A 15,240-nucleotide genomic window follows, 5' to 3' on the forward strand; every position below is an offset into this window, starting at 1 on the left:
ACACGTACCAGGTGGGGGCTCGCCTGTCCCAGCATCTCGGCGTCCATGTCCTGGTGCCATGGTGTCCCGCTGGGGAAGTTGTGGGAGGCCCCACCCGGCATGGACTCACCTGCCCAGAACATGGACAGAGCAGCGGGCAGCAGCCCCCCGGGAGGCAGCTTGGACCAGACGTGGCCCCGGGGCCAGCCTGCACCAGCCTCTGCCCCGAGCTGCCAGGCCCACCCCAAGGGAGGGACGTGGCTGGCTCGGCGGAGCTCGGCTGTCAGGCCCGAAGCCCGGAGCTGGAGTCCACACACTGGACGCGGTACCTGTGGCCTTGGGGCAGGGAGGGGCACGGGGCCTCCAGGCTCTGGCTCAGTGCCCTCTCTCCCCCTCCTGCGTGCCACCTCCCCACCCTCTGCTGGGAGCAGCAGATCGGAGGGAATGGGACCTCCCCGTGGGCCCTGTGCCCAGGGATCACAGTCGGCACGGGACTTGCAGGGGCGGCCATGGAGTCAGCACTGGGCCCCCGCATGGCCCCTGTGTCCTGCGTCCACACCCGCCCGCAGAAGCCAGACCAAGGGCACCTGGAGGGAGCCAGTCCCAGAAGCCCCCTCAGGTGTGTCTGTGACCGCTGTGGGGGGAAAGAGTGGGCGCCCACGCTGGGCCCCCTGCCCCCCACGCTGACACGCCTGCTCCACCCCACCTTGGGCCCAGCTGTGCTCCCGCCAGGGCGCCCCTCGAGGCCCCCTTGCTCCTGAGTGCGTGGAAGTAGACAGGTAGAAAGGCAGGCAGGGGCTAGAGAGGCTGTGCCGGCCACTCCAGCGGGCCCGGCCAGCCCTGAGGTCACCTGTTACAGCACAGGGCCATTGTTGGGCAGAGCGCGCCCGGCCACCAGGGCGCGGTGGCCCCCAGCACCGGCCTCTCAGGCGGCCAGGAGGTGCGGCCGCGGTGGGCTCTGCATAGCCGCCCTGGGCTCCAAGGCCCTGGCTGGGCGGACAGCTGGGCCCGAGCGGCCTCCCCCCGAGGGGAGGGCAGGAGGGGCGTCTTTTCACGCAGCCGCTTGTTCCGCGGCCCCGGGGCGGCCTGGACGCTCTCCCCTCAGTTAAAGTCTTTCAGGCTCTTCCTTTTCTTAACAGGAGAAGCGATGACGCAGGCGAGACCACCGCTGCAGCTGAGCGTGGCGCTCCTGAGGCCCGGGCTGTGGGCGACGCTCTCCCGGGGCTCAGGTAAGAGGGGGCCGGGCCGGGGCTGGGGGGCGCTGGGCCCGGTGTCTCGTGAGGGAGGCAGTGCTCTCCGTCTCCGCACTCCCCTCGCCCCCTGCCGTCCAAGGAGCCCGTCCCCCGGTGGGGCTGAGCCTGGTCGCTTGGGCCCTCTCCGTGCTGCCAGGGAGCACAGGGTCCCCCCGGGTGTGGGGAGCAGGGCTGGGCTCCAGCGTCACCCCGGCAGAGCTTGGGGAGCTGGTCCTCATTCCTGCTGAGGTGTCCAGACGCCGGCCCGGCGAGCGCCCCGGGGGACTCCTGCTCGCACATTTGAAATCTCCCCAGCGAGACAAGCCAGGCAGCACCTCGGAAAGTGGGGGCCCCGGGGAGACTAAGGCCTCAGTGGGCAGGGACTGCAGTGTCACGGGCCGTGCTCCCCGCTGCCCCCCTCCCCACCTGTGGCCGCCGGCCAGGCCGAGGACGTTGCTTGGCGGGTACGGCAGGAGCTGCAGGCCGGGCCCAGGACGTCGGGGCCCCGAGAGGGCACCTGTGCCCACCTGGCCTTGGTGGGAGCCAAACACACCCCAACACCGGCGCCATCGGGGTGGGAGTGCTGGCAACTGTTGGAAAACACCAGAAGCACACCTGGCGCCTAGTGGGCGCCCAGGTTAATCCACACAGGACAGTTTCCAGGGTAACAGCAGGGCACGGCGAGCGCCATCTCGGGCCGCTGGGCCGGACGGGTGGGCAGGCTTGCGAACGGGGCCACCCGGGACACGGGTCTCGCGGCCACGGGGGCCGGTCGCAGCTGCTCGGCTCTGCCTGCCAGTGAGAAAACAGCCACAGACGACATGCACGCAGGCATGCACACGCAGGTGTCGCTGCGGTGACGTCACCAGGGTGTGGGGCCCACAGGTGCCTCAGAAGAGGCACCTGTGAGCCCATGGCCTGGGCCAGAGCCCTCCTGGGGACGTGCAGCCCACGACTGGCCAGCAGGGGGCACCCGGGCCACGCCGGGAATCAGGCGCTTGGCAGGAAGCGGCTCCTGCAAAATCCAGCCTGGGCGGGGCGGTGTGTGTGTGTGTGTGTGTGTGTGTGTGTGTCCCCTGGTGTGTGTGTGTGTCCTGGCGCGTGTGTGTCCCCTGGTGTGTGTGTGTGTCCTGGCGCGTGTGTATCCTGGCATGTGTGTGTGTGTCCTGGCGTGTGTGTGTCCTGGCACGTGTGTGTCCTGGCGTGTGTGTGTCCTGGCATGTGTGTGTGTGTGTCCTGGCGTGTGTGTGTGTGTCCTGGCGTGTGTGTGTGTGTGTGTATGTGTGTGTTCAGGGCTCCGGCTGTGCGCCGTGCTGGGGGCGGGGGGCAGGGTGGGAAGGCCTGCGCCTGGAACTTTCTCCGACATCCCAGCACCAACTCCTTGGAAACTTCTGCATGTCGACACGTACGCCTTGTGCAAATGAATACTGAATTGTAAGCAGGTGATTGTGCCGTCCTGGGCACTAGACCAGGCAGCCTGCGTCCTAGGAGACAGTGGCTGTCCCTTCAGGCCACGTTATTTAAATCCCGGACGGACTAGCTTAGGGGAGAGGTGGGGCAGGCCACCCCAATTCAGCTCTGGCACCAACCTGCAACCTTAGCAAGTCTGTCAAGTCCTGCAGCTGCAGGCGGCGTCCTCCTGGGGGGAGAGTGGGCCAGCCAGCCGCTTGCAAACACATCACTTGGCTCGAATCAGCAGCCATGTGGTGGGTGCGGAATACTATACAGCAGGGAAAATGAGCCATGGCCACGTGTGTCAACGCCGGGCAGTTGCCAAAGACTGAGCAAAATAGGAAGCCACCAAAACATGCCCAGGACCCTTACTCCATCCCCACAACCGAGCGCGGGCAGAACCCAGCCTCCCCTTATTTAGGGGCGGAGCCAGGTGTGTGAGGGAGAGCAATCGTTAACATCAAGGAAAGGGCGGTGGCCAGCTCTGGGGGGACAGGAGGCCCCTGGGGGCGCACAGAGGCTTAGGTGACACTAGAGGCTTCGCGGGTGGTGGGCTACACAATGACTTCTTAGAACAAGCAGTCGCCCTATAAGGAGCACCAGCTTGCGTGCCGTGGCGTCATGGCAAGGCACCCCAGAGGAAGGGAAATTGGTCTCCCCCTGTTTGTGTCTCAGGCGCAGCCCTTGGCGGCCGGGGCGGGGGGAAGCAGACCTGGAGAGGCCACCTCTGGCCACCAGGACTTGCGGCATAACTTTCTAGAAATGCTACGGGGACAAAGAACGGCCCCTCGCATGGACATCAGGCTCCGCGGATAACCAGTGGCACGACCACCAGTGCCAGCGGCCTTGGCCAGGAGGTGTCGGGGCCAGAACAGAGCGAAGGAGCCCCAACCCCCCACCTGGAGGGGCTCCTGGCCTATCGGGGCGACCGGGCATGTGGAAGTTGGGGGGAGGGTGTGGAAAGAGCTGCGTTGTGGGGCCCTCGAGGTGACCGATGCCTCTGGACAGCGACTTGGCCGTTTGTGGAGCATTTAAATGCTTGGCCTCAACGAGCCGTCCTGGGGGTGCACCGTGGGGAGCTGACCCCACGCTCGGACACACAGTCACACCGCGGCGACTCACAAAACCAGGATGGGGTCGGGGGGTTGTCAGCCGCTCCGTCCCCACCCTGCAGCGAGCCACAGGCTCCTGGTGTCGGGGAGAGGCCGGCCCGGGGCCAGGTCCACGCGGGCAGCATGACCATGAGGCCATCTCCCCGCAGCCCTCCCTGCGGCCGTGAACACGCCCCTGATCTGTGACTACGGCTCGGGCTTCAGCAAGGTGGGCTTCGCGGGCATGGAAGCGCCGCTGGTCATGTTCCCCACCGTCCTCGGGAAGCTCCGGCACAACGTGAGTGGCCGGCGCCCTCCCAGCTCCTCCTTCCAGAGGCGGCCGCCGCGGGTCCCACAGGGCCCCCCACCTCCCCCGCAGGGTGGGCCCCCAAGAGCCTTAGAGCTGCCGGCCAGGTGGGCGAGCATCCGAGTGCGGGGTGCCGGCTGTGCAAAATGCAGAGGCCCAGGCCCACCCCCAGGACTCCGGCTTCGGCAGATCTGGGAGGCGCCAGGGCTTGTGCTTCTGGCCACTTCCCAGGTGAAGTGGGTGCTGCTGGCCTGGCCGCCCCTGGGCTGTGCTTAGGCTGTGGCACGAGGCACAGCGCACGGGGGAGGGTGCGCACGGAGCGGGCGTCATTTCTCAAACCACGTGCACCAGACACAGCCCCTGGCAGGAAGGCTCTGGGACGGGTGGGGACTGCGGCGTGTGCCCAGCCTGGCAGGGTCTGCTGCCGCTGCTCTGGGCGAACGTGGCCCTGTGTGGCCGGGTCTTCCTGCTTTTGTGGAGAATTTAGAAAATCAGATTTTTTTAATTTTTTAAGTCGCACAAAGTCTCCCATCGTAACCACTTCCAAGTGCAGGTGCTGCAGCAAAGCAGCCGTCGCCCCCGCACCTGCAGAACCTTCTCACCTCCCCAGCCTGGAACTCGGTCCCCCGAAACACTCACTCCCGCCCCCCGTCCAGGCCCACGGCTCCCCCTCTCCTCTCAGTGTAGGAATTTGGCAGAATTCACAGAGTGTGTGGCGCTCTCGGTCCTGACCCAAGTGGGACCCCACGGCACTTGTCCTGGGCTTCGGGCTCAGTCACGGGAGCCGGGTCCCCGGGTCCCTCCACGTCGGAGCAGGTGCTGGAGTGACCTTCCTCTTCAGCTGAATAATCTCCCACGCGTGGGTGGGCGGCCTTGTGTATCCGTCACCCGTCCGAGCACTGGGGCTCTTCCGCTCTGCAGCGCTTGTGAACAGCATCGAAGGGAGTGGGGGTGGAGCAGTAGCCGTCGGGGGCACCCACTGTGCAGAAGTGGGGCGGCTGGATAAGGGGCAATCAGTGTTTAAGAAATCCCCACGTTTGCATCAAATTTTGAGACGTCACCTCAAGACCCGTGCCGCCCAGACAGAAGAGAGCTGCAGGCCAGGTGCCCAGCGCTGCCCCGGGTGGGGGCTCGCTGCACCTCGACCCTCAGACCTGCGTGTCCTTGGCAAGAGGCCCTCCTCTGCCTGCCGTCCCTGCCGAGCAGCGGCGTGGGCTGCTCTCTGGGCTCCAGCCGTGCTCCCTGTGCTCCACCTCCAAACTCCCGGGCTGTGCCCACCTCCTGCTCACCCTCCGCGCTCGGCTGACGGGCACCGCCCCGCGTTGTGACCATGTCAGACGTCACGCTGCCCACGCGGGCGCTGGGCCCTGGGACAGGCAGAGAAGCCGGCCCCCCGCCCAGGGCACCCAGCAGCAGGCGAGCCTGGAAGCAGGTCGCAGGCGCAGGATCACGGCAGGACAGTGTCCTCGCCGGAATAGACGCGGTGACCAGGACGGACGGCGAGGACGGCGGCCCCCAGCACCACCACTAGGTCTCCCCTCCTCCCCCGGGCTTCGCCCGCTCAGGGCCCGTGTCTGCTCCCACATCCGCGCTCGGGACCCCTCCCGCCCCACTTGAGTGTTGCCGCCCAAGGCCCCCGGGTCCTGGCACCCCCGGAGCCTGCACAGCTGTGGCCTGGCCCGAGCACCCTCGCTCCCCATCTCAGGCCGCAGCTCTAACCTGCTCCTCCCGGTCCTTGCGCCTCCCTCCACCGCCCCCCGCCACCCACTTAGGTTGGGGCCAGCTGACCAGTGGGGGACCCTGAGGCTCGTGTGGGTCTGTCCTTTCAGTTTACCAGGCACGGCCCCCGCCTCTGTGCCCTGAAGGCCCAGATCCTTCCCGTCTGCTTTCTGGGCACATGCAGGGGCCAGTGTGCCCACGCGTGGATCCGGGCCTCCTGCCCGGCTTCTGCACGCGCAAGGCCAGGAGGAGCTCTGCTGGGGCCTGGGTGTGGGTTGTAGGCCCTGCCGAGACTTCTCTGCACCCTCGGGAGGGTTCCTGGCCCCTCCCGCCCCCGGCCCTGCCACTGCCCGTGGCTGAGCAGGGGGCTCAGGCCGGAGCTGACCGGGGCCGGCCGTCCCCAGCGCCTGTTGGTGGGACTGGAGGATCAGGACTGGCTCATCGGCACGGAGGCCATGGACAAGCTCGGGCAGCTCAACCTGCAGTGGCCCATCGCCCGGGGCGCTGTCACCAACTGGGACAACATGGAAAAGGTGGGTGCCGCATCAGCCACAGGGCACCCCCTGCGCCCCAAGGCGGGCTCCACAGCAGGCTGGTGGGGTCCTCCCCGGGTGCCCGAGGACAGGCCCTGACCGCGGGGCCCTGAGGAGAGCCCGCTGGGATCCTGGCTCTGCTGCCGTGGCCGCCAGCGTTTGGACGAGACTCCGCCGCTCCAGCCCGTTTCCTCACCGGGACGGAGGGGCCTGATTTTCCTATGTCAGAGCCACAGGGCATGATGGAGAAAAGGCCCTTGATCTTCCTCAGCCGGTGGAGCCAGGCGACAGTCAGCAGACGCCAGATAGCAAGTGCTAGCCGTGGAGGGCCGCAGCTGGGCCCGGGGCACGCCAGCCCGACTCCCGGCCGGGGCCTGGGGCTCCCAGAGCCTGAACCGCAATGGCCTCCGCAGGTGCCAGGCCAGGCTAGCCCAGGGTGTGGCTGCAGGCGCCACCCGCCCTCCGTGCCCGGCTCACCTGCTGGCTCTCCCAGGTGTGGCACCACGGCTTCTACCAGGCGCTCCGCGTTGCCCCGGAGCAGCACCCCCTGATGATGACGGAGCCGCCCCTGAGCACGATGTCTGACAAAGAGAAGGTATCCCAGGTGAGAGCAGGGCCGGGGTGGCCTGCGGGGCCGCCCCCCCCCCCCAGCTGGGCCCCCTCCCAGCCGGGCCGTCTCGCCTTCTCTGCTCGGCGAGATTAGGGCCCGAGCGCTGTCCCTCTACTCTTACCACGAGGCCACCCAGCCTGAGAGTCCACGGCCTTGCGGCCAGTCTAGGGGCTGGGGTGGTCAGGCCTCTGCAGAGAAAGAAATCGGGGCGTCCAGAGCTCCAGCAATTGGCTCAGGCCGCAGAGCGACCAGCCTGTCTGCTCGCCGCCCTGTTCTCCTAAGGACTGCGTGGCGCCCGCCCCGGCCTGGAGCCCCCGCCTCGCCCTCTGAGCCCCTGCCCGCCCCCACCTGCCCAGGAGGAGCAGAGGGTGCTCGCGCAGCTGCCAGGTTGCCGTGGATGGAACCAGACGGGGATGCCCGGCCAGGGCGCCTACGGCAGAGAGGAGGTTCCCCGCCTGGTCCAGACGCAGAGCCCTCCTTGCGGCTGGAGTGGGGACTGGCTCGGCCGTCACAGAGGCGGGGGCCCTGGGTCTGCGGGGTGGGCGGCTGGGGCCGGAGAGCGCAGCTGCGCGTCCCGAGGCCGGAGCAGCTCCTTGTTCGGGGCAAGGCGCAGGCTTTCGGTGGTGTCCAGACCTTCCCTGGTGGGCCAGGCCTGCCCCATCCCAGGAACGACGGGAGCTGCTCGTGCCGGGAGGCGCCTGCCCCTGGGCTCCCGCCCTGGGCCAATCAGGGCTTGGGGCTCCCCGGCCTCGGTGTCCTCATCTGTCCCTGGAGTTGACCGCAGGACCCCTGAGGGCCTTCCCAGCTACCCGGCCTCTGGCCTCGCATCCCCCACCGGCCACCCACCAGCTGCCCCACAGCTCCAATTGGCTGGCACCCCGTCCCCCTCGGCCCCCGGGCCCCGCCCAGGATGGACCTACAAGAGTGTGCTCATGGGGAGAAGGCGTGCCCCGCAGAGGTGCTGCATGCTGCGCCCCCTCCCCCGGGCGGGGATGGCGGCTAAACAGCCAGGAGCTGTTGCGACCGGCTGGCGATGGGTCCCTGGGAGGGCGGGAGCAGGACGGCCCCGCCGGTCGGGGGGGAGCCGGGGTGAGCGGTGCTGCTGTCCGCCCCGCGTCGGGCTCTCAGGCGGGGTGGCCAATGCCCGGCCAGCAGGGACCACCCCCCGCCAGTGGCCGCCCGCAGCCCACGCCACCCTGATGCTGCCCCCGCAGATCCTGTTCGAGACCTTCAAAGTGCCCGCCCTGTTCTTAGGCAACCACGGGGTCCTCTCCCTGTTCTCCTCCGGCCAAACCTCCGGTGAGTGCCCCCGGCTCTGCCTCCAGCCCAGCTGCTCCCAGTCCCCGGGCTGCACCCCCTGCCGAGTAACGAGAGGGGGAACCCTGGGAACCCCACCCGCCGTCCCCGGGGCTGGCCACGGCCCCGCTGGGCTTCCTTGGCTTACACAGCTCCGCGGGGCGCGGGGTGCGGCGGGAAGGCGCTTCGCTGGCTGCGCGCGGGCCCTTCTGACCAGCCTGGGAGCGAGGCGGTGCTGGCGCCGGCGCCCGGCCTCCTGCGCAACGTCTGAGCCGTGGCACAGGCTCCGCGCGGATTCTGGAATCAGCCTGTCGGGTCCTGCTGAGAAAGCCCCGCTGGGATGGCCGCGCGGCGGGCGGGGAGGGGCGTCGCCTGCCCCCAGCTGACAAGCGTGGCGCCCGGGTCACCCCTGGCTTCCCTGAGCAGCTTCCCGTGGCTTCCAGGCATAAGTGGCGTGTCCACCGTCAGCCTCAGCAGCGAAGGCTTCCCACGTGGTGACGCCGGGGTGCGTGGGTCCAGTCGGGTTCTGGTTGTCACCCGCGGAAGGACAAACGGCCTTTCTGTGTCGCTGTGTCCTCGCGCCTCGGGCCGGCGGCGGCTGCGCAGCTTCCCCGGATGCCTCCGTGGGCCCCGTGTTGTCTGGGAACGGGTGGTTTTCTTGCTTCTTTCCACCCAAGATGTTTTTCGTCGTTTTTCCTGGCCTGGCTGCTCTGGCTGGGGCCTTCCGGCCGCGCTCGGCCTGCCCGGCCTGGGAGCCGCCCTCCCCCTCCGCCGAGCGCGGGCCGCAGGCTGCTGGGGCCCCTTCCTCAGCCGCGGCGTCCTCTTGCTGGGGTTTGCTGGGAGAGTCGAAGTCAGGCTCTGGGGTTTTCTCCACCTGTTGACGCGGCCGCGTAGATGTTGCCTCTTCGTTCTGAGACGCTGAGTCTCGCTGACTGGACAACCTTGCGTTCTGAGCCGGAGCCACTTTCCACGCACGGTTGGCGCGGGCTGCTCGGGGTCTGGCCTCTGCCGCGCGGGCGGTGGCCTCCGTGTGTCTGTCCCGAGGCCCGTGGCTCCGGGACCACCTCCTTTGTCGCTCATGTCCACATCTTGCAAACCGCCGTTCCCGGGTCCGTCCTCTGCAGTTACTCGAGCTGGAGGGTCCCCTCCTTGCCCCCGTCCAAGCTGGGCGTGGGGGTCGTGCCGGCTGTTCATTCACCCTCGAGCTTTCGGTTACCAAACTCAGCAGGTGACAGACGCCGCCTCCCAGGGCCCACTCGACTCTGGGAAGCCCCCGTGCCCCCATTTCCTATGAAGTGAGGCCAGGCACCCCTTCCCCGCGGCCCGCATCACCCAGGGTCGGCGGCGTCCTCGCTCTCTGGCCCCCACTGACGCGGCCCCCATGTCTGAGGGCCTCCTGGGACTCCTGCCTGCCTGGACGCAGATGGTTCTGGGGAAGAAGGGGGAGCCATGGTCACCTCCTTCCGCTTTTACCTCCTTGGCAGCTGCTCTGACCCTGTGCCTGGCGCGAGAGAAAGTCCTCAGGCCCCTGAGGCCCTCAAGCCCTCAGGCCCTCAGTGCCTGGGTCTGACCAGACAGCTCTGCCCAGGGAGCCCCCCGGGGAAGGGCTCGCTCAGAAGACCCGGTGCCTTCCCTTCCCGTTCCGTCCCCACCGCCTCCTCGTCCCGCAGACCCGACGACTGTGGCGCGGCCGCCGCCCTGCGACACTCGCCGGCGTGCTCTCGTGTCCAGGGACCGCCATCGAGTCTGGGGAAGGGATGACGTACATCGTGCCCATCATCGAGGGCTGTCCTCTGCCTCAGTCGACCATGAAGCTGGACGTAGCCGGCCAGGACCTGACCTTGTACTTCCTGCAGCTGTTGACAGACAGTGGGAACTTGTTGGTGAGCTCAGGTACGCGTCGCTGCCCTTGGCCTGGTCAGCCAGTCCCTGGGGAGTGACATCCTTCTAGCCTCGTGTCACCTCCAGCCCTCGGTGTGTAAAGCTAAGGCTACCTGCCCCCCCCCCAAGTTCTAAGACATTGCGCCCTGACTCAGGGACAGCTAGTGGACAGATGACGGCAACGATGCCGATGGGGGTGGTGACAATGTGACAGGCCACACTTGCAAAGTCCCCGCCCAGAGCAAGTTGCTGGGTTAGGGGGAACATCTCATCCACACTGCACCCCCACGCGGTGGACGAATTATCTCCGTCACGAGAGGGAGAGACGTAGGAAGGTCGGCGACATCAACAGCCTATGAGTGGTGGGTGTGTCCGAACAGAGGGACAGACTATGGGGCCCCCACTCCGAACACAGAGCTGGGTCTAAAGTCTGTTGTCAGCGAGGGGCGGGGGCACGCTTCCAGATCCTTCCCAGGTGGGGGCTCTGCTGTGGGCTGATGGTGGCCAGCGACACAGCAGGCGGGGTGGGGCACCAGTGGCACCTCCTATTTTAATAGATAGTAAAACTGAGTTTGATTTCCTAGCCCCCCACAAAATGTACACCTTATCTAGTGGGGTGTCAGCCTACAAAATGCAGGCTTTTTCAAATATTTAGTTTAGGAGGTCCTTTTCCCGGCTTTCCACAAACCCGGGCCACGCGCACTCTGCATCAGAGGGGCTGGACTGGCAGGAGCTGGGAACAGCCACGGGCACTGCCTGCCACAGGAGCTCAAGCCACGGGCACTGCCCGCCACAGGAGCTCGAACCACGGGCACTGCCCGCCACAGGAGCTCGAGCCACGGGCACTGCCCGCCACAGGAGCTCGAGCCATGGAGAGAGGCGCCTGGGAAGTGCAGGTTTCTGTGGGCTCAGCGCCAGCCCGCCTGTCCTTGACCTCTCCCCCCAGCTGACCGGGAGTGGGCTCGCTACGTGAAGGAGAAATGCTGCTACGTGGCTTTGGACTTCGCGCAGGAGAAGGTGGCGCCCACCTCGCCCGTCCGCACGGAGAAATTCCGGCTGCCCGATGGCCAGGAGCTCACGCTGGGCCGGGAGAGGTTCTCGTGCCCGGAGGCGCTCTTCCAGACAGACCTCATAGGTGAGCCGGGGGCAGCGGGGGGCAGCGAGACCCCGGGCGCGTCCGCCGCGGGGACAGGGCTGTTTGCGCCGAGGGGTTCTGCTTTGAGCAGCAGAAAGCAGGAGTGGCCCCCATTTCAGCCCACCCCCATAGCCGCATGGAGCACTGGCCTCTGCCCGTCGCCTGCTGGCCGTCGTCCGTGGGCTCTGCCCTCTCATCCTCCTCCCAAACCAGGGCGCCCCGTGTCACAGGCGGGACCCGGGGAGCGTCTGTCAGAGGCGGTCAGGACCCCGCCGACCACGGGGCTTCTCGTCACTGCACACTCCTCACCCCGCTGTTCACAAGATGACCCGAAGTGCACAAATAGGGGCGACTTCCCCCCGGCCCCCAGGGGGCAGGCAGAGCCGGGTGCGCCGCCGCCCGAGCCCAGGCTCCAGGCCTTTTCCCCACCGCAGGGAGAAACAGCCTGGGCGTCCACGCGCTGGCCTTCCAGAGCATCAGCTCCTGCAGCCCCGCCCTCTGGAAGGTCCTCTTCGGCCACGTCATGCTGTGCGGGGGCACGGGCTCCTGTGCCGGCCTGCGGCTCCGGATGCAGAAGGAGATCTCCACCCTGGTGACCCCCACAATTCAAGTGAAGGTGCGTCCTCCCCCTCCCACCCCCCGGGGACCGCCCGAGTTCACCCCCAGACACTTCTGGAAGCAGAGACGTGCTGGCATGGCCAGGCCTTTGGGGTAACATCAAACCACAAGTGCTCAGGAGCCCCAGCTCTGACCTAGGGGGTGGGGAGCCCCCAATGCAGGCAGCGCCGGGGCCAAGACAGGAGGCGAGAGGGACTGTCATCGACGGGGCAGGGCAGCGGGGCAGGGGCCGGCCCTCGGGAAGGTGGCCTGGTGTAGATGGTTGCAGGTGGGGGGCAGGACGCAGGTGAAGGGGGGTGCTGGGGCTCAGAGCGGGCGGCGAAGGTGGCAGGACCCCAAGGTTTGCAGAGACAAGCCAGGTCGCCGAGAGCAGGGAGCCAAGGTGCCGGCCTGAACAATGGGAGACAGAGAGTGTCCCGAGGTGGGGTGACGCCTGAGGCGCAGGGAGGGATGTGGCGCCTGAGTCTGGGGTGTTTGGGGACACACAGAGAGCCCGGTGTTGGGATTGGGGCTCCAGGCCCCCACTTGGGAGTTCGAGGCAGCGGCTCGGGAGGAGGGAAGGGAAGGAGACGGAGGCCGACGTGCAGCCACAGGCGGGGTGGGGGTCCAGCAGGAGGTGCTGGGAGGGGCGCAGGGCTGGGGGCACTAAGCACTGTGGGTCATCCTGGCCTTGCCAACCCGGGGGAGCCTTTAAGGGGAGAAGAAATTGCATTTGACTTGCCAGTGTGGGGGCAGACATGGCGGCCCATGAAGTTTGCTCGGGGACTGATGCCGTGTCCCCAGTTTCGAGCCGCATTGTGATTCTGGTCCCCCTCCAGGTCACCACCTGCCCCAAGCCCAAGCACAGCGCCTGGGTGGGCGGCTCCATCCTGTGCTCCCTCTCCACCTTCAAGGACATGTGGGTCACCATGGCAGAGTACACAGAAGTGGGGTCCTCCATCATGAGCAGGCGGAGCTTCTGATCAAACTGAGGACCCCTGGACCTGCCACCTGCCCCCGACACCACCCGTGGGCGCTCGGGCCCCGCTCAAGCACACGCCTTCCCCACATGGCAATAAAAGACACGCTCTGGACAAGGCGGACGGCGTCCGCGGCACCGCCTCTCGCCCACCTGCCCAGGCGGTCAGGATGCCCAGCTCTGGCAGCTGTGGGCATTGCTCAGTCCCAGTGAAACTGGGGACCTGTCCCCACCTTGGGGCTCCAGAGCCGGCCCTGCTCGTGGGCAGGGTCAGCAGCAGGGGTAGGGGGCACTTCACCTCCGGCCACCAGTGGCCCTATGGGGGCTCAGGTGGCAGTAGAGGCCGGCAGTGATGGTGGACGATGGGGTTCCCCTGCCACGCGCCCCAGGGCCACAGTCCCTGGCCCAGGGCTGCAGGGAAGAGTGTGGGGCCCGCTGGGCCAGCTCCAGGCTGTGGCTCCTGCAGCTGTGGTCAGTGGAGAGCCCAGGTTTGGTGCATGGAGTGGACCATCAGGTGCGGCCGTGAGCTGGCTGGTGCTGGCCCAATCAGCCACAGGGTTGAAATCAGCCCAATCAGGCTTGCAGGGGGAGGGGGGCTGAGAGAGGAGAGAAGGCAAGAGCCAGCTGGGGGCACACGCGCTCACGGACGCTCCGGCTCTTGGCTCCCGGCCTCAGAAGACTCTCGAGCTCTCTGACCCTGCTTGGGAAGGGCCCTGCTCCTGGCCCCGGGGGCAGAAAGGAGAAGCGTCCAGGAGCCAACCTCTGAGAGGAGAGGCCGGGACCGCCCCTGCCCCCAGCCGCTGCTAACACCGCCTGGAGGGGCTCCGAGGCCAGGGCTGGGGTCCGGACCTGCCTGTGGTCGGTGTGGGCCACTCGAGCCGTGACGCTGCCGACTGGCAGTGACCGGCACTGCTGGCCAGTGCTGCCCAGCACTGTGGACCGGTGCCCGGTGTCCAGCCGCCCCGAGAGCTGGCAGCACTCCTGATGGCCATGCCGGTGCCCTCCAGCTCCCTGAGCACCTGCAGCTGCGGTGGCTCAGGCCTCGTTGGCGGGCGGCGCCATCTTGGTCGGGACTGTGGCGATGACTGGGTGCTCGGGCCTTAGAAAGTTTCCCCGGTTTGTCCAGCCCCCGGTTGTCGCTCCCCGAGCCTGAGGGATCTCAGGGTCGTACGGGCAGGTGAGGACCCCGCAGGCAGTGCCCGCCCTGTCCTGGCTCTGGCCTGGGTGGCGGCACCCCCAGCACCCCCACGAGAGCCAGCCTTGCTCGCGTCGGTCATCAGCGCTTCTGGGCTGCTCTCTGGCCTGACAGCGCGTGTCCCTCCTCCAAGGAGTGACAGGAGCGTCGCCCCTCGGGCCGCTCACAGCACGCTGTTGTTGGGCAGCCCCTCGCTTCCCCGAAGGCCCTTCTCGCCTTGGCACAGGGGAAGTCTGGAAGGCAGGAGGCTGCGCCCGGCAGTTGGGCGGCTCCAGGCGCTGCAGCCAGCAGCAGAGGCCGGGGCTGGCCTCCCGGCACTGGTCATGGCCGCGTCCACGCTCGGCTGCTCAGCCTGTGGCGCTCTGAGCCCCGAAATCCACACACAGTCTGTGATTTTAAAATGCTGACCGCCAAGAGACGCCCACCTCCCCAAGCCGCGGGCTGTGCGTGACAAGCCTGCCGGCTGCACAGACCCAGCTTCTGTTTTTCACGGCCCATGTCCGCAGGCGACGCCGCGGCGGGTGTGGGTCGTGGACTGGGGCCTGTGCAGGCGTCCAGACAGCGGGCACCCGGCCCGTGAGTGCCCGGCCCCGTGAGTGCCCTGGGCTCTGCACCCGGCGCGTCGGGCCCGGTCACTGGGGGTGGCCAGAGGGAGAACGTGAGGTGGCCATGCACACGGGAGGGAGGTTGTAGCAGCAGGAAGGCCACAGGGCAGGATCTCTATGGCCCAAGCAGACGGGTGAAGGAGGAGTCCTGGAGCTCTCGGTGGCTTTGCAGGCTTTTATTGCGTTTACTGGGTACACAGTAGGCAGGGGGCCCAGGGGGCCGGGAGGCTGGCAGGCCTCCCAGCCCCCGGCGAGTCCCCACTCTTTCTGGGCTCTCTGGCGTTCTCTCGTGGCCTTGCTTTCTCTCTTCTCGTCTCTTGCTCTGCTGTTCCGCTGGCGTCCCCGTGACGCTGCCCTTGTAAGCCCAGCCTTAGCCCAGTGTCCCCACTTACGCACGCCCACACCCCACTCCAGGGGCCGCCATCAGGTGTGTGTTCAGGACCGCAGGATCCGTCATCCATCCTAATGGCGGGAGGGCGGAAAAGCCTGATACTTCCCGACAGAGGTGAAGGCAGAGAGGGATGAAAAAGTGAAAACAAAAGAAGCAGATGTCAGATGAGACCAAGCGGAACCTTCAAAGAGGAAGTTCATTTATAAGGGGGGCGGCGCAGCCAGCAAGGGCATAAGTC

General features: G+C 67.4%; 1 protein-coding gene across 1 annotated transcript; it reads left to right on the top strand.

Moving 5' to 3' along the window:
- Positions 1 to 1,126: 1,126 nt before the first annotated feature.
- Positions 1,127 to 12,815, top strand: LOC311181929 (actin, alpha skeletal muscle 2-like; the record flags this gene model as incomplete). Its single annotated transcript, XM_084250419.1, has 10 exons — positions 1,127 to 1,208; positions 1,312 to 1,554; positions 3,925 to 4,052; positions 6,185 to 6,313; positions 6,807 to 6,917; positions 8,138 to 8,222; positions 9,951 to 10,112; positions 11,047 to 11,235; positions 11,670 to 11,851; positions 12,672 to 12,815. 10 exons carry the CDS (start codon positions 1,127 to 1,129, stop codon positions 12,813 to 12,815), a joined length of 1,455 nt encoding a protein of 484 aa, XP_084106545.1.
- Positions 12,816 to 15,240: the final 2,425 nt, after the last annotated feature.

The sequence above is a fragment of the Talpa europaea genome (genome assembly GCF_964194135.1).
Source record: "Talpa europaea genome assembly, chromosome: 1".
NCBI lineage: Eukaryota > Metazoa > Chordata > Mammalia > Eulipotyphla > Talpidae > Talpa > Talpa europaea.